We start from the raw sequence: 25,691 nt of genomic DNA on the forward strand, positions 1-25,691 counted from the left end.
GATTTGCAAAAATTAAAGACATGAATTCACCAAACATTCCTTCTGTTGTCTGATTTGACTATCGGCAACATTTAACAAATTACACTGAATAACAGCTCAATAGCATGCTACAGAATGGTGCATTTAACTCCACGCTTTCAGGTCCAAACGGTTGGTAATTGTGGCCAAAGGACACAAATGGTTGTTATTCTCGTTGTTTGAAGTCCACACTGGGGTTTAAGGCAAGCAGACTCAACCCTCGTTACTCCCATTCTCGACACTCAAGTATAGTCACCACCTATTCGGTACGTAAATTGCGCCAACAATGGTTGTAACATTACACACTGTCTGCAGTAAAACAAAAATGTTCCCATCTTTTCGGAAGACCTGGACCTATATAATTTCTTATTGGGGCCTAAGTCTCCCCGTTCAATTTTTTTATTTATGCCACATTTAATGAAATTTGGAAACTATCACAAATGGAAGCTGCTGCTTGTTTAAGACAAATTTATCAAGATAATTTGGTCAGAGTACTTGCTGTTGTTGATAATAGTATTAATACATTGTCTTCTCGCATTTACCACTTGAATAACATTGTGTCATCAAGTTCAAGTTCAAGATTATTTGGTATAGACCTCTACTGAGGTCAACAAATACACAGATATAGCTGTGAAAGGCTTTGATCATTGGAAGGATACTATTGACATGAAATCAATTTGTGATACCAAAACTTGGCAAGTCCAGGGTAAAGATACCTTATTTAGAGCTTGGTTAGTTCCAACACAAATGATTTATCTGAATGATACAGTTCAGCAGACTACTTGTCTATGATTTGCAAAAATTAAAGACATGAATTCACCAAACATTCCTTCTGTTGTCTGATTTGACTATCGGCAACATTTAACAAATTACACTGAACAACAGCTCAATAGCATGCTACAGAATGGTGCATTTAACTCCACGCTTTCAGGTCCAAACGGTTGGTAATTGTGGCCAAAGGACACAAATGGTTGTTATTCTCGTTGTTTGAAGTCCACACTGGGGTTTAAGGCAAGCAGACTCAACCCTCGTTACTCCCATTCTCGACACTCAAGTATAGTCACCACCTATTCGGTACGTAAATTGCGCCAACAATGGTTGTAACATTACACACTGTCTGCAGTAAAACAAAAATGTTCCCATCTTTTCGGAAGACCTGGACCTATATAATTTCTTATTGGGGCCTAAGTCTCCCCGTTCAATTTTTTTTATTTATGCCACATTTAATGAAATTTGGAAACTATCACAAATGGAAGCTGCTGCTTGTTTAAGACAAATTTATCAAGATAATTTGGTCAGAGTACTTGCTGTTGTTGATAATAGTATTAATACATTGTCTTCTCGCATTTACCACTTGAATAACATTGTGTCATCAAGTTCAAGTTCAAGATTATTTGGTATAGACCTCTACTGAGGTCAACAAATACACAGATATAGCTGTGAAAGGCTTTGATCATTGGAAGGATACTATTGACATGAAATCAATTTGTGATACCAAAACTTGGCAAGTCCAGGGTAAAGATACCTTATTTAGAGCTTGGTTAGTTCCAACACAAATGATTTATCTGAATGATACAGTTCAGCAGACTACTTGTCTATGATTTGCAAAAATTAAAGACATGAATTCACCAAACATTCCTTCTGTTGTCTGATTTGACTATCGGCAACATTTAACAAATTACACTGAACAACAGCTCAATAGCATGCTACAGAATGGTGCATTTAACTCCACGCTTTCAGGTCCAAACGGTTGGTAATTGTGGCCAAAGGACACAAATGGTTGTTATTCTCGTTGTTTGAAGTCCACACTGGGGTTTAAGGCAAGCAGACTCAACCCTCGTTACTCCCATTCTCAACACTCAAGTATAGTCACCACCTATTCGGTACGTAAATTGCGCCAACAATGGTTGTAACATTACACACTGTCTGCAGTAAAACAAAAATGTTCCCATCTTTTCGGAAGACCTGGACCTATATAATTTATTATTGGGGCCTAAGTCTCCCCGTTCAATTTTTTTTATTTATGCCACATTTAATGAAATTTGGAAACTATCACAAATGGAAGCTGCTGCTTGTTTAAGACAAATTTATCAAGATAATTTGGTCAGAGTACTTGCTGTTGTTGATAATAGTATTAATACATTGTCTTCTCGCATTTACAACTTGAATAACATTGTGTCATCAAGTTCAAGTTCAAGATTATTTGGTATAGACCTCTACTGAGGTCAACAAATACAGAGACATAGTTTTAAAACTTTGATCGTAATACCCTTAAAAACAGCTTTGAGCATTTATAATATTTAAACATTTACTATAATAGATTTTAAAACAACTTTAAAATGCTCTTTAAGAATTTATACAATTGATAACAGGCAAATTCATCAGGTGGTGATTTACATAGCTTAATTAGATCTTCTATAGAAGAGACATTGTATCTGAGACAAACGGGCCTTAAATATCGCCACCGGGCTTCCACCATTGTTGGATTAGGGCAAACTCTCAATACATGAGGTAGATCTTGTGTTCCTCCCTTACATAAGTCACAGAGCCCTGTTGTGTTTTCAGAGTTATTCCACTTTGCTATGTATATTTTCAAAGGGAGGATTTCCAACCCCAGTAGAAGAATACAGCGCCGTACCCTGTGATTTAGTGAAAAATAAGTTTATTTCTCAGGGGATTTATATTCTATATTTTTTGCATATTGTGTATAATGTTTTAATTGCATACAGTGTTGTACATCTGGGTCAAAGCTTGTTCTTGGTGTCAGGTTCTTTAAAAAGAGCTTCAAATGTGCCGGTGTCTAAGTTTGTAAAAGTGCTACTGTACAGTGAGACATGTTGAGAGCTATATTAAGATTCTTGTTAAAAGTGTACCATGATGACACATCTCTGAAAGTTTCCAATTTAAAAATGTGCCCTAAAGATCCAGAATCAGCGTGTAAACGGTGATATGACCATTGCATTATATTCAAGATAGCCCTAGTATATGTACTAGCTAAGGAAAGCTCAAGGCGAAGTGCTTGGACCAGAACAGCTTGATTTACTTTTTCCAGTTTGCATAGAAAATTCCCTTCTCTCGTTTTACAAATTGCCAGGTTTTGATATGCATATATTCTAGGGTATACATTGAAATGGGAGGGATTTTCATACGATAACAGCCGCGGTCCATGTAGGTAACTTCAGTGGGGCTGTGTAAGGGGGGATTTTGAGGGACGATGCAGAGAATGAATTATTTATTTAATTTTCCCTCAACATCATCCCTCGAAATCCCCCTTACACGACCCCAAGGCTGTTAATTGCACAGACTGCGGCTGCACGATAAACCTCTAGCAAAGGATGGAAATGCCTGTTGCCGGAAGAAGAGTATAGCCTCAGCAGTGCCACTACATCGGCATCTGCCTTTCACCCTATGTGATGTAAATGGGAGGAGTTCTGTAAAGTTTTGGGAAACAAATCAACCTAAGTAGGTGTATTCTTTGACGGACTCCAAAGGTTTTCCTCCCAATGTCCAATTGAGAGATCGGTGTCGCTTTTTTCCCCTAAAAGGTACAATTTTGGTTTAGTGCATTTAAGTTTCTTTGGAGTCCTATCGGTGTAAGATCTAACATCACAATGTCGTCAGCATACATTAAAATATGTATGTCCCTCAAAGCTAATTTTGGTGGGAAATTATTTACTTGAGTAAAATACTCCGGCAGGTCGCTTAAATAAAGAGAAAATAACAAGGGGGCGAGAAGACAACCTTGTTTTAGTCCGTTCGACATGGGAATTGGTCTAGTTAAGCCCTTTACTCCCCCCATTTTCACTCTGCACCATGTTGCTGTATGGAGGGATCTGATTATTGTGAGTAAGTCATGTGAAATTCCCAGCCTCAACAGTTTCTTCCAGAGTGTTGACCTGTCTAGTTTCAAATGCCGTGGTAAAATTAATTAAAGCACAGTATACAATTTGTAATTTGTGTTACCATCATTATAGACATCATTCTTTCCATCATGCTAATGTTTAACACACACTCTAATGTTTAACACACAGTTTTTAATTTTACACAATGAGATCATTGTCCTACTTCTCCACAAAGGAGCTCAAGAATATATTGGGATAAATTCGCATATTTTTATGGACATGATACATTAGACCCAAAATCTTTTTATTTTAAACTTATCCCTACACGTGCAAATAAATATATTTTCACACAAGCCAAGCTAATATATACAGATTTGTTTTTCACACACTTAGCTGTGAAAGGCTATGATCATTGGAAGGATACTATTGACATGAAATCAATTTGTGATACCAAACCATGGCAAGGTCAGGGTTTAGATACCTTATTTAGAGCTTGGTTAGTTCCAACACAAATGATTTATCTGAATAATACAGTTCAGCAGACTACTTGTCTATGACTGGCAAAAATTAAAGACATGAATTCACCAAACATTCATTCCATTGTCTGATTTATCTATCGACAACATTTAAAATTACACTGAACAATACCTCAATAGCATGCTACAGAATGGTGCATTTGACTTCACACTTTCAGGTCCAAACGGGTGGTTATTGTGGTCAGAGGACACAAATGGTTGTTATGCTCATTTTTTGAACTCCACACTAGGGTTTAAGGCAAGCAGACCTGAGCCTTGTTATTCCCATTCTCAACACTCCGGTATAGTCACCACCTATTTGGTATGTAAATTGCGCCAACAATGGTTGTAACATTACAGACTGTCTACAGTAAAACAAAATTTTTCCTTTCTTTTCGGAAGACATGGACATATATAATTTCTTATTGGGGCCTAAGTCTCCCTGTTCACATTTTTTTTTATCTATGCCACATATAATGAAATTTGAAAACTATTACAAATGGAAGCTGCAGCTTGTTTAAGACAAATGTATCAAGATAATCTGGTCAAAGTACTTGCTGTTGTTGTTAATAGTATTAATTCATTGTCTTCTCGCATTACAACTTGAATAACATCTGTTATCGATATTGTGCAAAGTTACTTGTCTTCCCTATATGGGCAAAGTCAGCTTAGATCTATCATGCAGTTTAGTTAGACACTTAAGATCCTCAAAAGTGGGTGCATACCATGGGGTTATCTAAATTCTATGCAACTAGCCTTGCCTTTCAACCTGACACGTAAACAACGGCTCATGGCCATGAGAGATGCCACTTACACAATGTTACATCTCGAGGAGTTCGAACATTTACAAAAGCAGAGACACTCTCTGCAGTGTGGTTAATACATGACGTAATATCTTTGCCAATTTCAACATTTAAGTTCACAGCCTGCATAAATAGCGCCTTGACACCTTCGGGTGAATGTTTCGCGCTTTATACATTTCTTTTTCATTTCATTTCATAAAACATTTTCCAGTAGGTAGATGTGGTGCCTTAGGATGCAGCTTCATTCATAAATTGTGGTCACTCCCTTTCTCTTATTGTTGTGAACCGGCTTACAAAGAGGTCTTCCTTACAGGAAAGGAATCCAACTCTTCTGTCGACCACTCTCTTGTTTGTAAACATGTTACCATCCACGGGGCATGTAATACTTCGGTAGTGAATATGGCCTGTTTTCTAAAAGGAATACCAGCCCCTTCAATTCTCCCTGTCATCACTGTTCTTTCAAATGGAAGCTATTTAATGGTGAGCTACCACGTCTGATGCGAAATGTAGGCCGGGATCCCATATAGTTTAACGGTCTCCCAGATGATGACCTGTTGTAATAATGTGCTTTTCCTGCTGACGCATACAGTTTTGTTGTGGCATTCAATTCCAACTTTGATGGCAGACTTTAACAAGATAAGCCGACTCAAAGCCTTATTGTTTCAAAAAGATGAGGCATTAACATCTGCCCGAGAAACCTTCAAACTGCAGGTAGCAGCTACCTTCAGTGATATACAGTCCTTGTTAAACACAGATCTTCCCTTACATTTCGGTGAGCTTGTGCACATCATTTTTTAATGCTTCCAATATGGCCGGTATAGCACACTTTTCAAAATACTCGGGACTAGCTTAATCAGTACCTTCCAGAAAATCTTTGGAGTAATACCAGCCTTTATCCATTCCCTGTTTTCCTTGCTGTTATTCCTCATTAGGTGCATTTTAGTTCTATTTTGCTACTCCACAGTGGATGTTCAAATTTGAAGCCCATTGACCATGGAACTACCTCCAGTCCAGCTGTGCGGTGAGCACATGTTAAAAATCTTTGTAATCCGTTTGCTCCAGGAACTGGACACTGACTGGTCGTTGTCATTCTGACCCACCTGGTTCACATGCATACAACCCGGGTTTCATTGTATATGGCGCCCCTTCTAATGGGCACTGAATATCTACTTGGCTCTACAATTGCCTATTTCTGTAGACATGAACCAGTTGATGAGTGCAAAAACAACCTATTTTCTGAGTTGTCCCATGAACTTGCGGCTGCTTCAAGGTGCGTGGTATGAGCCACCCCCTCTAGGTGATATGGGTGCTTCAGCACTAGGATTACTGAACTCTGACTCTAATAACACAAATGCAGGACACCAGTCTACTTCCTCAGCATCAACTGATAACAAGGATTATGTCTGTTCTTTGGAGCCTTTGAATGGGGCAATCGCAGATTCATCGTTTGTAGAGATGGAATCCATTTTGGATTCACTAAACATTGATCTTGGGGGCCTCCATTTCAACCTAATGTGGCCCTGTTTTTGAAATAGTCCTGTTACATTTTTTAAGTTTGATTATAAAATTTCAATATTATGCTCATTAGCATCACATCGAATTTGCTTAGCTTGTGACTTTTATTATTTTGTTAGTCGCTAAGTTACTTTCCCGACCAAGGAGGAGGTGTAGTCTTTCCTTTTTTGAAGTCACTTTGGGTTTTCCTTAGTTTTGCATATTAGACGTTTTAGGCTGCTTTTGCTTTGCATTGACATACATAATACATTTGTTTTTAGACATAATGCTTTTTAGAAATACTCGGTACATATTATTTGTTATTCAGTGACTCTTATTGGGATTCAGTCTGAACATCTCACACAAGGTCGAACAAGATGGTGGATTGTTTTCTTGTGCCCGGACAGCAACATCTCCTAATGTTTATAGACATAACACGGTGGCACCGCTGTGGTTTTCCAACAAAGTAGTTCTTATGATATAAACCATGTCTCGGCCCCTTGAGGAGCTGAGCGAAGAATTTCTGCAGAGAGACCAATCCTGGAACGGAGGCAGCAGCCTTGCATAAACTGATAGATATATTAATGGCCATGGTTGGGTTGCTCATTGTATACAGCCTGCCAGTAATGTTGATCATGTATTTGTTTCCTTATCGCAGTACCTCTGCTTCAAAATAGTTTGCGATAGTTTCAATAAATATATTGTAAACTTCCTTTGTATCTTTCTTTTGTTTACTATTGCCATGGATTAATGAGGAACAAAAGGTGATGATCTGTTTCCACTGGGGACTAGAGGTTCATGTTCTAGGTTTGCCAAAATCACCTTCTACTCTGGTAACGTTACTAGCGTGGTAGAGAGACTCACTCCCTACATTCTGACATCCTCTTCTCTCAAGGCACAGTTCTGCTTCCCAGCAGAATATTTGCTACAGTTGCTTGTCTCCCTCCACCTGAACTGCTTTCTGACACTAAGCCTCTGCTGTAATTGGTTCTAGCAGCTTCTATCCCTGGTTGCACTAGTAGGGAGTCTCTTTCTTATGTAGTCTGTAAAAATTTACAAGAAGATTGGAAAGGGTCTTTGAACAACATTGTTTTCTTTTTTCCCTTGAGTGACACTATGTAACAGAGGTTTCCGAGGTAATTGAGTTGAGCACCTACCACCCTCTTTGACATCTCTGCCTGATTCTCTTGATAGAAATTGGCTTTGTTGTGTGACCTCAGAATACGGTTGTGCAAATGACCATCCTAAAAGCCACTCCACCTTCCTTGCATGTGGCTACACACTGCACTTGTGCAGGAAAAGCCTTTCATGCGTAGGACACATGTGTGGTACAGTGAGATTTATGGGAGCAGGTGATTTTCCACCAGGCAGGATCACTAGAATGTGCATGTTCTGAAGAGCAAGTACTTCTGCTTGCACTGAAGTACATACTCATGCACTAGATAAACTAATATATCACAGCTTAGAATTCACCCATCACTGTGATCACTATTTGGATGGCAGGTCTAATGAAAACCTGGCAGTGGTCCAAACATTCTGAATTGCGATCATTGCTGGGGGATAATCAAGGAACTTTACTACAACTTGTACTTTCCACAAGCTCAATACATACACTGTTGTGTTCAAATGTAATTATGTTTGGATATGGTAACCATCTGAGAAGTGGGGAATCCACTACGCTTATGACATGTTGAGCCCTCTGCCTCTGCTTTGGAAGACCTTCGCCTCCAGGTTCGCGCCGGCTGACCGCCGACGCTGCTGCGCACTCAGCACCCCCTGGTCTGCTTCTCCGCTAGGAGACTCGTCTCCTGGCTCTCACCTGTAATTTGATTTATTTAATTTAATTATTTTTATTTCCACGCATTCTGGGCACAGGACAGTTTCCCTACTGGTCCTGTACCCATTCCCGGCAGCCTTTTTCCCGCCGCTAGAGCCCCGCAGCCCCACCCACTGTCGCAGCCCCACTCCCACCTCCCCACCTCCAGTCCCGCACCCCTCTCCTACTTAATGGTGGTCGCACGCAGCAGGCTCGCCGCTGGCACGCCTTAGGCAAGCCTGTCTACGCCTGGACTGCACCCAGTGCCAGACCCCCTGGCCCCCGCAAGCGCCACAACACCCGACACCGCTATGACACCAACACCCTCCACGCACTCAACGCCGGCTGATCCTCCACCTGCTTCCAGGCCACCCCGAAGCTCACCCACGGACCCCTCACATGCCAGCGCACACCTGCACGTCCTGACCACCCCACCAAAGCAGACCACAACCATCTCAGATGCATACTACTCAACTCTGGGACCTGCTCGATTCATCCTCCCCGAACGTCACCTTCCTGACGGAGACCTAGATGAACACCTCCTAGGCCCCGACATAGCCATAGCCATCCCGGACGGCTACAAGATCACCCGCAGGGACCGAAACAACAAACCAGAAGGAGGAATAGCCATCGTCCACAGGAACACCATCAGAATTTCGACCAACACCGAAGACTCCCTCAGCATGGGCGAACACCTGCACTTCCAGATCCACGTCAATCACAGCACCACCCTCAGAGGAACCCTCATCTACAGACCCCGGGACCTCGACCGCAGTTCAGCGACTCCATCACCGACCTCATCAGCACGCACGCCCTCGCCTCCACAGACTACATTCTCCTCAGAGACCTGAACTTCTACCTCGAGAACGCAAATGACAGCAACTCCACAACCTTGATCGACAACCTCACCAACCTCGGACTCGAGCAGCTCGTCACGACACCCACCCACTCCACCGGACACACCCTCGACCCCATTTTCTCCACCACTAACCACGTCGCCTTCAGGTACACCACCTAACTCCACTGGACCGACCACCACTGCATCCACTTCTCCTTCGAGAAACACACCGCGCACAACCAACCACAACAAATCCCACACTGCCGCTGGAACAAAGTCACCGAAGACCAGCTCATCTCCACCCTCGCCGGAGGCCGTCCACCCGAGCCCTCAGACACCAAAGCAGTGGCCCACAACTTCAGACAATGGATCGACGACTGTGCCAACACCCTTGCCCTGATCAGGAAACCCTCAAACAGGCGCACTGACACGAGAGCCATCTGGTTCAATGCCGACCTCCAAGTAAACCTGCTGAAGACTCGAGAAGCTGTGGCGCCATGACCAGACACCAGATAACCACGCAGCCCTCAAGAACGCAAGACGCAAGCACCTCCAACTCATCCGATCCGCCAAAAGGACCTCCTTTAAGGAAGGAGCGCATCGATAACAACGCACACAACAGCAAAGAGCTCTTTTAACATCATGAAAGAACTCGCCACCCCCAGCTCCAACTCCAATGACATCCCACAGTCGCAAGAACTCTGCGACTCCCTGGCCACCTTCTTCCACCGCAAGACCGCAGACATCCACGACAGCTTTGACACCCAGACACCGACGACAGATGCCGACAGCCTCCGAATCAATGCCCACCAAACACACACCGACCTCCTGCTCTCCTGGAACAACGTCAACGACGAAGACACCATCAAAATCATGAACACCATCCACTCCGGCTCACCTTCAGACCCCTGCCCCCACCACATCTTCAGCAAAGCAAGCTCCATCATCGCACCCCAACTCCCGAAGATCATCAACAGCTCCTTCGAGACCACTACCTTCCCGGAGAGCTGGAAACACACCAAGATCAATGCCCTACTCAAGAAACCCAAGGCGGACCCAAAGGACCTCAAAAACTTTCGACCCATCTCCCATTCCCGGCGAAAGGCATTGAGAAGACTGCCAACAGACTCCTGACCCACTTCCTTGAGGAGAACAACATCCTGGACTCCTCCCAATCCGGCTTCCGAAGCAATCACAGCACCAAAACTGCCCTCATCGCCACCACTGACGACATAAGGGCCCTGCTGGACAACGGCGAGACCGCGGCCCTCATCCTCCTGGACCTCTTGGCTGCCTTCGACACTGTCTGCCACCACACCCTGCGCACATGCCTCCACGACGCAGGGATCCGCGACAAAACCCGGAACTGGATCACCTCCTTCCTCACTGGCAGAACCCAGAGAGTCCGTCACCCCATTCCGATCCGAAGCCACCACGATCACCTGCGGCGTACCCCAAGGTATCCCTCAGTCCAACCCTTTTCAACATCTACATGGCACCTCTCACCACCATCGTCCAAGCGCACCACCTCAACATCATCTCGTACGCCGACGACACCCAGCTGATTCTCTCCCTCACAAAGGACCCAGCCTCCGCCAAATCCAACCTCCAAGAGAGAATGAAGGCCGTCGCAGAGTGGATGAAGACCAGCCAACTGTAACTGAACTCTGACAAGACGGAGGTCCTCATCCTCGCCTCTACCCCCTCTGTATGGGATGACTCCTGGTGGCCAGCCACACTGGGAACTGCTCCGACACCCACCAACCACGCTCGCAACCTGGGGTTCATCCTAGACTCAACACTCTCTATGACCCAGCAAGTCAACGCGGTCTCCTACTGCTGCTTCAACACTCTCCGCATGCTCCGCAAGATCTACTGATGGATCCCCATCGAAACCAGAAGGACAGTCACCCAAGCTCTCGTCAGCAGCAGGCTGGACTACGGCAACGACCACCGGTGACAGATAATTCGCTCATCTCACCGCCAAGACATGGAACACCCTCCCTACCCACCTGCGACAACCCAAGGACCTGCTGACCTTCAGGAAACTTCTCAAGAACTGGCTGTTCGATCAGTAGCTGCTTCTTCCCCCCCTCTAGCGCCATGAGACCCTCACGGGTGAGTAGCGCGCTTTACACTTGTTTTGATTGATTGATTGAGTGATTGTTGTACTCGTTTCGCTATGCCAGCACTGCAGCTGTTGGAGATTGCAGGGCGACAGCAGGAAGTACTAATGGAGATAAAAAGTAGATAGAGTAGTTTCTTCTGGGTCAGTGGCCAATAAAAATGTGCTTCTAGTGTTGTTTATGTGTAAATATAAAAGCTGGTGTGTGGGTAGCAGCTGGTTCCATGGGCAGTCAGTGGTCACTGGGATCCAGTTGTGAATTGTAATCTCTTACGTCTGGTATCCTGCTGCCACATTACTGTTTGACCTAAACTGAGCACCAAGTACACCTTTGTAGCACTTGACCCTTGTTATGTTATTAAAATTTCGAGAGTACACAAATACCAAATGGTGTCTTGGCGCTAGCATTCCTGAGTAAGCGAAGATCTTTATTTATTGAATAACCAAGTTTTGGGAGCCTTCCTGAAGGCTGTCGGACAGGAGAGAGTCCTAAGGGAGCTGGGAAGGCTATTCCAGAGTTTTGTGGCCCCCACTGTGAAGCTTCTGCCACCTCAGTTAGGTTTAGGAAACCCTTGGGGTAATGAAGTATACAAAAATGTGATGAATGATATGCTTGAATTAATCTCACCCACTGGTAATTATTCGGGCCACATCATCCCTGTCCATCGTTTTTTTTCTCAACTTGCCACCTCAGTTTGGACCCAAACATATGCAAATCAGTCCTGCCCCTGCCCCAATAGAAACATGCCAAGTACTTTGTGAACCGGAAAATAAGCAACCTAAGAACGGTTTTGCCTCAGTTGGGCCTTATCAGTCGGTGCAGCTTGGATCCAGTGGCACAGTACACTCGGGACCCACGTTTGGGCCTACCCGACCCTCTTAAGTATCACAATGAAGTATACAAAAAGTGATGGATAATATGCTTGAATTGATTTCAGTTACTCATAATTTCTTGGGTCCGCATCTAACTCTAACATTATTTTGCATACCATGCAACTTCATTTTGGACCTAGCCATGTGCAAATCAGTCTTGACCATGCTCCATTAGCAACAGTCAAACTTGAACTGCCAGGTCCTCCCTGAATCAGAACACAAGCAACCCAAGACCGGTTTTGCCCTGATTGGGGCTCTTCAGTTAGGTGCATGCACAGTGAGCATGGGATCCACATCTGGGAGTCTCTGTCACACTTAGGACGTTGCATTGTAATATACAACAAAGTGATGGATGGTATGCTTGATTTTATTTCAGTCACCGGTAATTACTCAGGGCGCATCCCACTCCATTGTTATTTTGTACACCATTGCATATAAGTAAGGACACAGCTCCATGCAGATCAGTGTTGACCCCACTCCAACAAAACCAGCCCAGACCTGACTGCCTGGCCCTGGCCCAGGCAGAGCACGTCAATGCTTATTCATGGAGGTGGTGGGAGCTAGAAACACAGAACTCCGCAAAGCAACCATAAAAGAACGTTATAGGTAAGTAATTGTACAGGATTGCACTCAGTGATCTGTAGTTGTTATACAATAATATGTTATAGTGTAACTGTGTTAAGCCATGGGTAGTCAAAGCGTACTTAATGTAACCTGGGGAGTCATAGTATCTAAAGCTACATTAAATTGACTGTGTAAGATACAATATGATTTAGTTTCATGTATTCTTTATCAGTGTACCATTAACATTGTGCTAAATCATTATTAGGTATTGTCTTTTGTTTCCATTGTTGCTTCAGTGGTTCTAAAATTAGTTATTTGTCTCAAAAGCAAGTAAGAAGCAAAAGAAAACTAAAGAAATTGCAAATGGATTTAGCCCAAGCAAAGCAGGATGCTGCTTTAACTATCATGGAGTTGAAGGCGAAAATAAAGGCTATGTATAAAGCAGTACAAGCCCCTAGAGGTCAGTGTGACAGCTTTCAAGTTTGGGTGTGGGAAAATGTTACTGCAATTATACTAGATTCACGCTGATACACTGTGTTAACAAAATCCACAACTTTATTGACAATCCTGCCGAGAAATCACAGCTATTATTGCCACCCGAGTTAGGGGACTCAGAGCGAAAGCGAGGGCCCCTAATTTGCTTGTGGGCATTTATCTACACAATAGTGCCTGCAATACCTGCCACTTTTGTCATTAGAACATACTTGTAAGCAACTTAAGCGTGCCTAAACAATTTTTGCAGATGTTACCACGGAATGACATTTCTAGCGGGAGCCATGTAGGCTGGAATGGGCTGCTCCTACTTCCAACTTTTGGAGGAAAGCTCTCTCTTCCTTTGCCAAGAGCATCTGAAGTGTGATCCAGCCACGGATGCAATCTTCTTCCATCCCCTGATACCTGATGCTCTGCATCGTACTATCCTCGTTTAAGTAATGAACACTGGAACAGTGCTGCGCTGCCTGCATGGACCCAGGAACTCTTCTTTTTTTTTATATAAATATATATTACCTAGTGTAGGTCACCGCTGGGTAATTATAGTTAGGATCACGTTTCTATAGTAACTATAAATAGCGCCCTTGAAATGCACTCTTAATTACTTCCCATATTACATCACTCATGAATTGTTCTATGACATCACTGATAACATCACTGCAACATGTAAAATAACATGATGGATGACAACACTGTGCATGGCGGAGGCACGAATTGTAGTTACTTTAGAGCACGTGTTATAGCTACTTGCGATAACTATATCTAGCGAATTTCAGTGGTTTTGTTAGTTCAAAATGGTATGTTTTAACTGACAGTTTCACCTAACTATACAGTCCCTTTACACTCTGCTTTTTTGAATGAATTAATGAATTGAAATGAATATATATATATATATATATATATATATATATATATATATATATATATATATATATATATATATATATATATATATATATATATATATATAATGTTAAATTGGTACTTATAGGGCGTGCAGCTACTCAGAAAGAGTGTCCCGGCGCTAAAAAACCTCAGGGCAGAACTGTTACTAAAGGCGAGAGGGGGCTATTGGCTATTGCTGAAAAAGCCAGGTTTACAGCTGCTTCCTAAAGGTAAGCATATCATGCACCCGTCTGAGACGGGCAGCCTGAACTTGGAAGGAGCGGCCACCCATACGGGTGCAGGAGAACTTGGGGGCAATTGCCTGCTGCTGAGAGGAAGACCTCAAGATTCTACCAGGGATATAGTACTGAACTCTCTTTCTGATATAAAGGACGCCAGTATCATGTAGAGCTTTAAAAGCCAAGCCCAAATCTTCAAAACAAATTCTCTTTCGAACAGGAAGCCTGTGCAAAGCTTTATGTGAGTAGAGTATGGGTCCCGACATGAGAATCGCCCTGGCCGCCACGTTCTGGATTACCTAAAGACTATTCAGTAGGTATTCCGGGAGGCCTGAAGAAATATGATTTCCTTCTCAGGGGTCTCACTGATACTTAGTCCATTCAAACCAATAATAAAAAATTTGGCACAGAAGCTGAAATATAAAAGAACATTTTTATTAAACTCAAATGAGTGTGACTACGTCACACAGAAGCCGTAGCAACTGAATGAGGTAGTCCATAGAATGGTCTTACTTCACGTCTTATATACTCTTTAACCTGCCCCAGGCATGTAAGGGAGTTGTACCATTTACATTCCTAAACAAATGAAAAATCTGGAGGGTCAGCAGGTGAGTAGCCTTTGGGGTTTTAACAGGATATGGGCAAAACATTATAATTACATAGTTCATAAAGGTTAATCTGATTTAGATGGCACTGCAGGGCATGGCATGATTACATGTACAGTATCCCAACCCAAAAGTTATTAATTAGGAATGTCCCAAATTCAATCTCCAAAAGCCGGACAAACCTATAATTGAAAGCATAACCCATGTAATGAAGAAACATAAAAAAACAAACAGTAACAGATGATGAACAAGATAAGGCATGTGCAAGGAAACTAAAAGTTAACGATGTCCTAAACATTGATTGGCAATCTCAGACAAAGATCGATCAGGAAAATTGCCTTTGCAAGGTCAGTTTCAGGTGAAGAGGTCAGTTTCTTACAGTTCATTCCAGAGTCAGAAGGAAACCTAGTTAATGTATACACAGACTAAGAAGGCCAGGCCACTTTGTTCGCCAGGCTACCTTCACAGGCCTACGTGAGGGCAACACAAAATGGTGGCACAATATAAAATGGAGTCAGTCTCGAGAATTACAGAACCTCAGACCCTCCTTTTGCCATTACGTAGGCAATAACCTAAGACTCATGTTATTCTGAATCTAGGTCTATATCGATATTCATTAGGTCGTCATGGTGTTGCTGTAACATCATCTTATTGTACTAGATGTTCACGTAATCCAGCCTAGAGACAGTGAGAGCCTGGACTACTGTCTACCTGTGAGTGATCGATAGTAAGGGGAGACAATTCTTTAGCACTCTTTGGAGGCCAAAGCAGGATCCGGCTACTATCTGAATCTGAGCTTTCATGGATAGAGTACCATCAAGCTTGACCCCCAGGTTCTTAACTGTATTTACTGATGTTGCAGGGAGTGACATGTCTAAAGGCCACCATTGACCCAATACGTCACAGGATGAAGAACCAAAGAAGATTATCTCGGATTTCTCAGGGTTAATTGGTTCAGCCGTAGCCAGGTAAATATCCCTGTCAAGCATTTGTTAATCTCCTCACCCCTAACTCCTCACTCTTGTCACATGTAAACAAGAGTTGAGTATCATCTGCGCACAAAATAATTGTCGCGACGTATGATTCAGCCTAGGGAGCAAGGGGGGGCCATATATAAATTAAAAAGTGTTGGGCTCAAAATCGAGCCCTGAGGAACACCTACCTTCATGGGGGGAATGGGGGCAGCAAAAGGCGGAGACTAAATCACTTGATGCCTGTCCTCCAGAAAGGAGGAGAACCACTTGAGTACCGTGCCACCAAGGCCGTACTCCTGAAGTCTCTGCAGGAGCCGGTCATGGGGCACGGTGTCAAAAGCTGTGGAGAGGTCCAGCAAAATCAGCAGTGCTTTGCCTCCTTTATCTAATTTCTCCTTATAACCTCAGAGACTCCAAGCAAGGCCGCCTCTGTGCTAAAATTAGTTCTAAAACCAGACTGGCTGTGATTGAGCAAATGGTTAGTTTCCACGTATTCTGTGGTAACTAAATTCACATACTTCTCAAGGACTTTGGAGAAAAAAGGAAGTAGTGATATTTACCTATAGTTTGATGCCACCAAGGAGTCTGCAGAGAGGTTTTTTTAATAGTGGGAGGATTTTCGCATTTTTCCAACTGCCCGGCACCTGGCCATTATTCAGTGAGGCATTGAAGATCATATTGGCGGCTGGATTAATGATCGGTGCTATAGATGACAGCACATTGGCTGGACAGGGGTCAGAGGCAGAGCCAGACTTGAGGGATTTCATTATCTCCAAAGATTTTTCCAAAGGAATAGGGGGAAACTGTGTGAGGGATGGACTTGTCTCAGGGGTGACGGAAGGTGGAGGGCCTATGTTCACTCATATGACCAGGGTGGAATCCTCAAAGGAATCTTGAATGGTTTTGATTTTATCTTAAAAATATGAGGCAAATATGAGGGGGGTCAATTCAGAGGTGGGAGTAAAAGGTCTGTCGGCCGCCCTAGGGGAAGCAAAGTCTTTCACTGCTTTAAAGATTTATTTTCTTTTATTTCTGGCTGTCTCAATTTTAGATAAGAATAAAAGAAATGTTTCCTCAAGAATTTAATTTTAGTGGACCTTAAGGGCCTTTTTATAAGTTTCTTAATCTTCGGGATTAAAACATTTCTGCCATGTCCTCTCCAGTCATTTACAGGCACTTTTGCTCTTCCTGAGAGCTTCCGTAAGCCATGGGGTTGAAACTTCAGCGGATTAAGCTGGGCGAGAGACGAGAGGTGCAAGCTCCCAGGAGCGTAGCTGGAGCCAATTCTCCAGGCAGAGTACATCACTCTTGAGGTTGCCACTGAGGGAAATCAGATGGTGACAGAGCTTCACTCAGGGCTGCTGGGGTGATCTAATGGAAAGGTCTGGAAGTGATGGGGCGAGGCTTCACATAGGATTGTGGGCAATTTGTCCCTTTGCATACTCTATTGCCTAAATGATGATGGTCAGACCATACTAAGGGGAGGGGCAAGTCTGTTTCTGTCTCTACATTAGAGAAAATCTGATCCAATGTGTGTCCCTTCTCATGTGTAGGGAGATGGACATAAGGTAGCAAATTAAAAATAGCCAATGACTCCCGCAGCATGAAGGACTCCTGTTCTGCTGGTTTGTCCATATGGATATTAAAGTCACCTAGAACCAAGCAGTGCTTGTATTTGGAGACAAGAGGTACTCAAGGAACTTCCCGGCAGGGCCAGGGGGGCCTATAGATTAATACTCCGGCCAAGGATTGATGTGCCGAGACTACAAAATGAAATCCGAGGCATTCAGCCCCGTCCAATTCTTCCATGAGGACTATAGCGCAGGCAATGTCCTTTTTAAAAATAATCACGACTCCGCCTACCTTACCCACTGCGCGATCCCTCCTTATCATCGGGTATCCAGCGGGAATGGCGCTTGCAATAGTAGAATTGAAGCTTTCATTGAGCCATATTTCTGTTAGAAACACTGTATCAGGGTTTGATTCTAGCAACAAGTCAAAAATATACAAATAATGTTTTTTTAAAGAGCGGGTTTTGAGAAGAAGTGCCTTTAAATAACCGTTATTCCCTAGATTGAGTACCTGATTGAAGCGCTTTGGTGCTCTTGACCTCCATCACCAAATTGATCTCACCATTGGGGATGGAGGCTGCCCAATTACAATTAGTGCACGCGGAGATGTACCCATCAGAATTTAAAGCCAAGCGGGAACGGCAGCTTGCATTCTTGCCGATGTCGAGTAATCTTGCTCTGCTATAAGTTAAGAGTTACCCTTGATCAGTGGGTAAACTGGCAGCACGGCCGCCTCCGGGACCCTGACGGGTGCAGCGCCTCGCCTTATATTGCCCAGGGCAGAGCGACTAGAGCGCTCACCAATCAAGATAGTGGTGCTCTGTTCCTGCATTTAGGACTCCCAACTCAGGGTTCGATTCCCACCCTCTCGCCACCACAATTCAAATTCAAAACAAGTGGTATTAAAATATAGAAGTAAAAGCAGCAGCAATTTATGCATTGTAAAAATAGCAGCAGAGAAGGTTAAAACAGTTTTTAAGTGCAAAAGAAAAGATGCCTGAAACGGGGGACCGAGCAGTAGTCCTAGTGACAGCACTAACAAGATATATATATCGAATCCAATTGTATAGCACTCCTTATCTCCTTGATGGCGAGAAAGAATGCACAAACTCCTCTTGCTTGTGCGATTATTATTTATTTTCTCTCATATTTCAGTCATGACGCATTTCGGCCGGTAAAACGGCCTTGATCATATGCGGAATACCTTGCGATGAGACAATTTAAATGTTTTTTGTATGTGTATCCCGTGACCCCAAACATAGAAGAAAGACTGTTACCATTATTCTATTTGTACCATCAGAAATCAAATTGGAACTTGCTAATGTTTAATGTCAGCCGACATTATTTTACTAAAATGTCCCATATCTTTACTGAAGTGCAGACATGAATCACAATTTTGTACCCTTGTATAAGTCTGAAACTCCAAATTATTAAAAGACCAATAAAAACAATCATTATTCAAACCTTATGTACATACTATATCGATGACACTGACAATGACTCAATTAGACACATATAAATATATAAATATATGAATATATATAAATATTAGTCTAAAACCATAATGGTATCTAGGCAACATTCAAATGTCATCAGTTTATAATCATTTGATTAATATACCAGCATAAATGCCCCTTGAATGCCCCTTGAATGGTCTCATTTAGAGTCATCCGCTGTCACCAAAAAATTCATAAATGCAATCGTTAAGCCATAAGTTGAGTACCATATAAAATAATGCATTTTTGTCTTTCAGTGATTATTTACAGTATCTTCTTATGTCAACCCCCTAAGGTGCCTAGTGCATCCTGATACCAGCGATGTGCAAAATAGGCCCTAAAGTACAAAGTGCTTTACAGTGCCTATTATTGATAGGTGGAAATACGCAAATGTAAATATACATCCTAAGAAAAATATTTTTGGGCGGGTTTTATGGTTTTTCTCAAGATAAAATTTAAAAAATCAATTCTACGTTCATTTAGTTTCTAAGGCGGCTGATTGTATTTTTTTTACATTGTCCTAGTAAATTTCCACAATATTGTCCTATATATAATGTCAATATATATATTACCTACTGGCGGCTGCCAGTATGTAGTTATAGTTAGGACCTTGTTTTTATTCAAAAAGTGTTTTTTCTTTTGCCAATTTCTTTGGCGCCGTTGGGTGTATCTTCCCTGGGGGCCAAATAGTCCACTAGGTACCTCCAGTAAGCTCCACACAGTGGGATTGCTGAGAGGTGGTCCGAGGCCACACCCCTTTTTACACCATACTTGGCACACTGCTGCTGGGGTAATGAGGTCCGCTTGTGTCCTCTGGTCGTTAGGACACAAGTGGACTTCATCTCCCGAGCAGCAGTGCGCCAGGAGGCGTGTTTGCAGAGTGGAGTAAAAAGGGGGCGAGGCATCGGACCACTCTCAGCAATCCAGCTGTGTGGGGCTTACTGGAGGTACCTGGTGGGCTAGCTGGCCCCCAGGGACCCTCAGGAATGAAGGGGACTTAATCCCCCAACTTAGAACGCGCCAGGAGGCATGTTTGCAGAGCGGTGGACAGAGGGGCGTGGCCTGTGTCCACCTATCAGCAAACCCACTATCTGGGGCATACTGGAGTTATCAGGTTGGCTAGTTGGCCCCTAAGGACCCCCAGTAGCAAAGGGGTCTTTAATCCCCATCTAAGAGCGTGCCAGGGAGTGCGCTTGCAAAGTGGTGGTGAAAGAGGGCGTGGCCTGCTCTGACAACTTAGCAATCTCGCTGTGTGGGACTTACTGGAGGTAATAGGAGGGGTAGTTGGCCCCCAAGGTTGTCCTTGGGGGCCAACTACCTCTCCAATTACCTCCACTAAGTCCCACACCGTGGTATTGCTAAGAGGTCTTCAGAGGCCACGCCCCCTTTTGTCCACCACTTTGCAAACGTGCCTCCTGGCACAGTACTGGTTGGTGGATGAAGTCCACTTTACTCTTGAGGGACTTTGGGGGCCAATAAGCCCTCCTGGTATCTCCTGTAAGTCCTACGCAGCGGAATTCCTGAGCGCTGGACGGAGGCCCAGCCCCCTTTCTGCACCACTCTGCAAACGCAACTACCAGTTAAAGAAGCATTTTTAATGTAATAGGACTTGCATTTGCATTTACAACGCATTTGGCGTTGTAAATGTAAAAGTTTTTTACTAATGTTTTTTGGAGTGGAGTGGATGTACGTGTGTAGTAGAATTATGTGGTATGTTGTGTGGTGAAATTATGTGGATAGAAAGTATGTGGTCTTTAGTGTATAGGGATTATGTGGAGTGGGATTATGTGTTTTGGAGAGGTATTATGTGGTATGGTAGTCTGTGTTGTGGAGTGGCAACCTCCGGTTTAGTCTTCCTCGTTTCCATAGAAGCTAAACTACAAACTCAATGGGACACAAAAAAAGAAGGAACCGCTGAGGAGCACTTCTGGACGTAGTCGGAGGTATGAGCAGGGCCACTGGAATTATGTGACTGTTCAACTGCACAAATTTTCACATAATTAAACATTTTCCGCATTTGCCAAATATTCCACCATCTGCTGCCTAAGCTGCAGATTTGAACAAAAAAAGCCTTGTTTCTTGCTCAAACGGCTGAAATGCTCCCAAAAATGCAACGTCACATGTTACAGCATGGTGGAAGGCCCTTTGCAAAGCTGAAATGGCCCTGTGTTACTTATTGCTAAATGTGGGTGTTAAATTGGTACTAATGGTGCACAAACCTCTCTTCTTTCTTTGCCTCCCTTGCCTCTTTCTGCATTTTTCTTGCTTCTTTCTGCACCTTTCTCCCTTTCTGCACCTCAGTGTCTTCTTTCTGCACCTCACTTGCCTCTTTCAGCACCTCTGTTGCTTTTTTCTGCAGCTCTCTTGCCTCTTTCTGCACCTCTCTTGCCTCTTTCTGCACCTCACTTGCCTCTTTCTGCACTTCTCTTGCTTCTTTCTACACATCTCTTGCCTCTTTGTGCATTTCTCTTGCCTGTTTCTCCACTTCCCTTACCTCTTTTTGTACCTCTCTTGCCTCTTTCTGCAACTCACTTGCCTCTTTCTGAACTTTTTGCCTTCCTCCTATATTTTTTCTGACCTGTTGTTGGCTATTTTTTGACTCTGCTGATCAGTGCTAAAGTGCATATGCTCTCCCTATTATAAATTGATGTATGAATTAGTGATTCCATGATTGGGTATATTTGATTCACTGTCAGATCCTAGTACAGTGCACAAGAGGTGCCCAGGGCTTTTTTTTTTTTTTAGCAGAGTTTTATATAGCGCGAACTTGACCCGAATCCAATCAGGTATCAGAGCGCTTTACATAGCACCAGTTACGTTACATGAGGAAACACATTCATTATTTTTATTTTTTTTGTTAGGCACGGGGAGATTAAGTGATTTGCCCAGAATCACAGGAGGTTTAGCATTGTTACCGAGACTCGAACCTAGTTCCCCCAGGTCCGAGGTCAAGCACCCTAACCGTTAGGCCAACTCCTCTCCCCACTTGTGAGTCAAATGCTGCTGGTGGGCTTTCAGCACTGGTTGTGCCAGCCACAGAAGAAGGCCTGTAAACGTGTGTCTCAGGTCTGCCATCGCAGAGCCTGCATGCAGTCTCGCACTGCCATGTCAAGGGCAGGGTGCATTGTAAGTATAAGGTACGACAAGCCCTGATGTGTGTGGCATGTCCTAATAGTGAATTACAGCCATTTTCGCTTTTCACTATTGCAAGGCTACCTGTTCTCAAAAGGCCAGAATGGGCAGTTTGATTATTACATCTTATAATCCTAAACTGACTCAGGGAACATGGTAGAAATTCGAATTTAGTATGCCTGAACTCGGAATGATAAAATACATCTTTTAGTGAATTTGGTTTTAACATTCTGTGTTTGAAAACACCACTTTTAGAAAGTAGGTATTTTCTTGTCTAACCATCCAAACCTGCCTTTTCTAGGCTGTGTATTTCTTGTCTGGAGTTTGAGTGACAGGGGCTGGGGAATTCCAGCGGGCTGGGGAATTCCCGGAGACAGGGTGAGTCAGCACAGGGCTGAATAGAGAGATCTGCATCTAGATGGGAGGGAGGAGTTGCACCTGGGACCTGAATAGGACAGTGCCTGCCCCCCACAGCGCTGGCTCCACCCCCTGTGGTGCGTCTGATGTCTCTGCCCTGCACTGTGAAAGGAGAGAAGGAATCATGTCAACAAAGTGCTCCAGCACTGGTTTGGACTGGGCAAAGGCCTCTCTGCCCTCAGAGAACAAAGGATTTTGGGGTATAAATATGGGGACCCTGATCCCAAGAAATTAGATCACTTTTGGGAAGACAAGAAGAAACCTCTGCTGAGGAAGGAACCTGCGAAGACTGAAGGAGAGGCTATCCCCCCCTGGTTGCTGTTTTGGGGGAATTGGCCAGCAGTGGTTGCCTTACTGCCTAAGAGAGGGAGGAGAACTGTGTGTGTACCCTCATCAACTTTTGCAAAGATCTCCAAGGGCTTGGAAGAGAGCTTGCCCCCTGACCGAAGTCTCAGGACCAGTAGACTTCACCAGCCTTGGTGGATTGCTGCTGGAAACGCTGTTTCAGTGGCTACAGAGACAGGGAGCTGTGACCGACTCTCACGACTGGCCCTGTGTCCTGTAGGCACCGCATCGAACAACGTCCGCATCGAACAATGCAAGTCCTGTGCTCACCGACGCCGTCACCGAGCCGATGCCTGCACCGTAACCTGTGGACACCGTGACGTGCAACGCCTCGCTACACCGAATCGAACTGGTCTGACCAACACGATCACTGTTGCTGACTTCGAGTCCTGTGAACGCATCGGAGTTGGGCACCGCTCGCACCCTTAGCGAAGCACTGCCCGACTCGTACCGCTGTCCGGACTGATCAACGCAAGCTCCCGCATTCCGGCTCTTTTGCTGCACCGCAAGCTGCAAGCACCGCATCGAAGCACCGTCTCGCCCTGCAACGTACGCCTCGGACCCACCGCTCCATCAACGGGCCGTTGCCTGCACCGCATCGAGGGACAACGCGTCCTGCAACGCTTTCTTTTCTGCAATGCTTTCTTTTCTGCAACGCGACAAACTCCCCAAGTAAAAGGTACTGTGACTGAGTCAGTCGACATTTGAGTGGGCCCGGACCGACGCGGTCCGTTGGATTTGTTAGACTCTGTGTTATTTCAGCAACGCTATACCCGGACAGGGCTACCGACTCGCACAGAACCTTATTTAAGCCTTTTTAACAAGAACTCTTGATTTCTTATAGTATTGTGGATTATTTTTGTCGTTTATGGTCTTGTGGTAACTCTATATAAAAGATACTTATTTTTATAAATTTACAACCTGTATGGTGTCCATTTGTAGTGTTGTCACTTGATTACTGTATGTGTTCACAAGTGCTTTACACACTGCCTCTGCATTTGTGACTCATAATCAGTGATTGGTGAACACTACTTAGTGAGTGCAGACCATAACGCAACCACGTATTTCTGATACTTGTTTTTGCCAGGAATCTCTATTTTTGCAAAGTAATGCCTGGTTCAACCACCATGGAAAAGGCAGAATCCATTGCATCTGTTGACTGTGATTGGGAGGAAGAGAAAATAGAAAGCTACACCAACAAGCAACTCAGGAGCTTCTGCAAAAAGTTTAAAATTTCCATGACCGGACTCTCCAGAAAGGTGCAGTTCCAAAAGGAGCTGAGGGCCTGGATCGAGGCAAGGAATGCCCCTGGAAATGAGAATGAGGATGAGGATGCAGAGCAGCGGCTTGAAGGACCACTGGCTCCAGAAGGGAGGTGTGCAACCTCCCCGTTGGTTAGCAGTGTTTCTGCCCGAGGCCTGTCCCTAGAAGAGTTGGCAGACAGGAAAGAAAACAGGATGCATGAAATGGATATGGCCAAGCTCGAGTTGAGTGGACAACTGGAGTTAGAAACTAGGAAATTAGCCCTGGAAGAAAGGAAAATGTAGTTTGAGCATGACTTGATAATGAGGAAGCTTGATTTGGAGCTCGAGAGGCTTGAGGCCATGAGTGCCCCAGCCCAGCAACAAGAAATTTGGGTAGCTCAGGAAGTGAGCTTTGCTGAGTTGGAGGTGGAGTCCAGCTCAGATGGTGGCAGCAAAATTTAATTTTCTAGTGCTGAGGGAGTAGTACACACACCCAGAGATGTGGCACCTGACTTGGAGGGGGTTAACATACACCAGGAGGTTCCAGGACATGAGGTAGCTCCAGTAGTGCACAGTGTCCCTGAGGAGAATGGGGTAACTGGTGCAGGGGTTCATGGTCCTAGTGGTGGGAGGGACACTCTACTGACTCTAGATGAGAGGTGCAGGGAGAGGGGTTCCCCCTAGGTTGAAGTCCTGGTATGTGAGTGTGAAGACCGCCCAGAAGAGTGTGGGTTGAATGACAGAGACAGTCAGATACTGTCTTGCCAATCTCAGGAGAGTGGTGTGGAGTACGTGTGCGAGGCACTGGATGGTGAGGTGAAGGATAGTTTGGTTAACCCCTGTGGGGGGCTGTGTGATCCAATTGTGGGAGAGCATATTGTAAGTCCCTGTTTTCCAGAGCTATGCCAACACCAGTTGGAGAGTGAGTTCTTTGACCCCAGGGAGCTCACATTGGAGGCAGACCTTTTGGTGGATTCCAGAGGGTCTGGAGAGGCATTTGGGGGTGATCCTAAGAGGAGTGGCTCAGGTATCTTCCAACCCAGAGTGGTAGAAGTGGCTCAGAGTAGCCCAGCTAGGTCTCGTTGTAGTGGGAGGGGTGTAGGGGCTTACGTTCTGTCTCAGTGGAGAGGGAGTGAGCGTGGGGCTGCGTGTCTCCAGGTGCCCGAAACCCAGTCTCAGGGCCTGGATGGTTCTTTAAGGGAACACCAGGTAGGGAGCCTAGGCTGTCCTGATGGGCCGCCCGTTGAGGGGGATCCCCTAGTGTCTGGTGAACTGGGAGTGTCTGTAAGCAGGCCTCCATCAGTTCTGGTGTCTGGCAGTGCCGCTCCTAAGGGGAGGGTGCAGAAGTCCAGACTGAGGGGTGAGAGGGGGAAAGAGTCCCCAGTGGAGGAACCAGTGGGTTA

General features: G+C 44.4%; 1 protein-coding gene across 2 annotated transcripts in view; it reads left to right on the forward strand.

The window, feature by feature from the left end:
* CCDC192 (coiled-coil domain containing 192) overlaps positions 1–25,691 on the forward strand; it is a 1,307,223-nt gene that overhangs the window by 1,051,375 nt on the left and 230,157 nt on the right. For both annotated transcript variants that reach the window (XM_085632706.1, XM_085632707.1), the window contains one exon: positions 13,216–13,348. In XM_085632706.1, coding sequence (XP_085488832.1) covers positions 13,216–13,348 — 133 coding nt within the window. The remainder of the gene's footprint in view (positions 1–13,215; positions 13,349–25,691) is intronic.

Source organism: Triturus cristatus, chromosome 2_1, assembly GCF_964204655.1.
Source record: "Triturus cristatus chromosome 2_1, aTriCri1.1, whole genome shotgun sequence".
Taxonomy (NCBI): domain Eukaryota; kingdom Metazoa; phylum Chordata; class Amphibia; order Caudata; family Salamandridae; genus Triturus; species Triturus cristatus.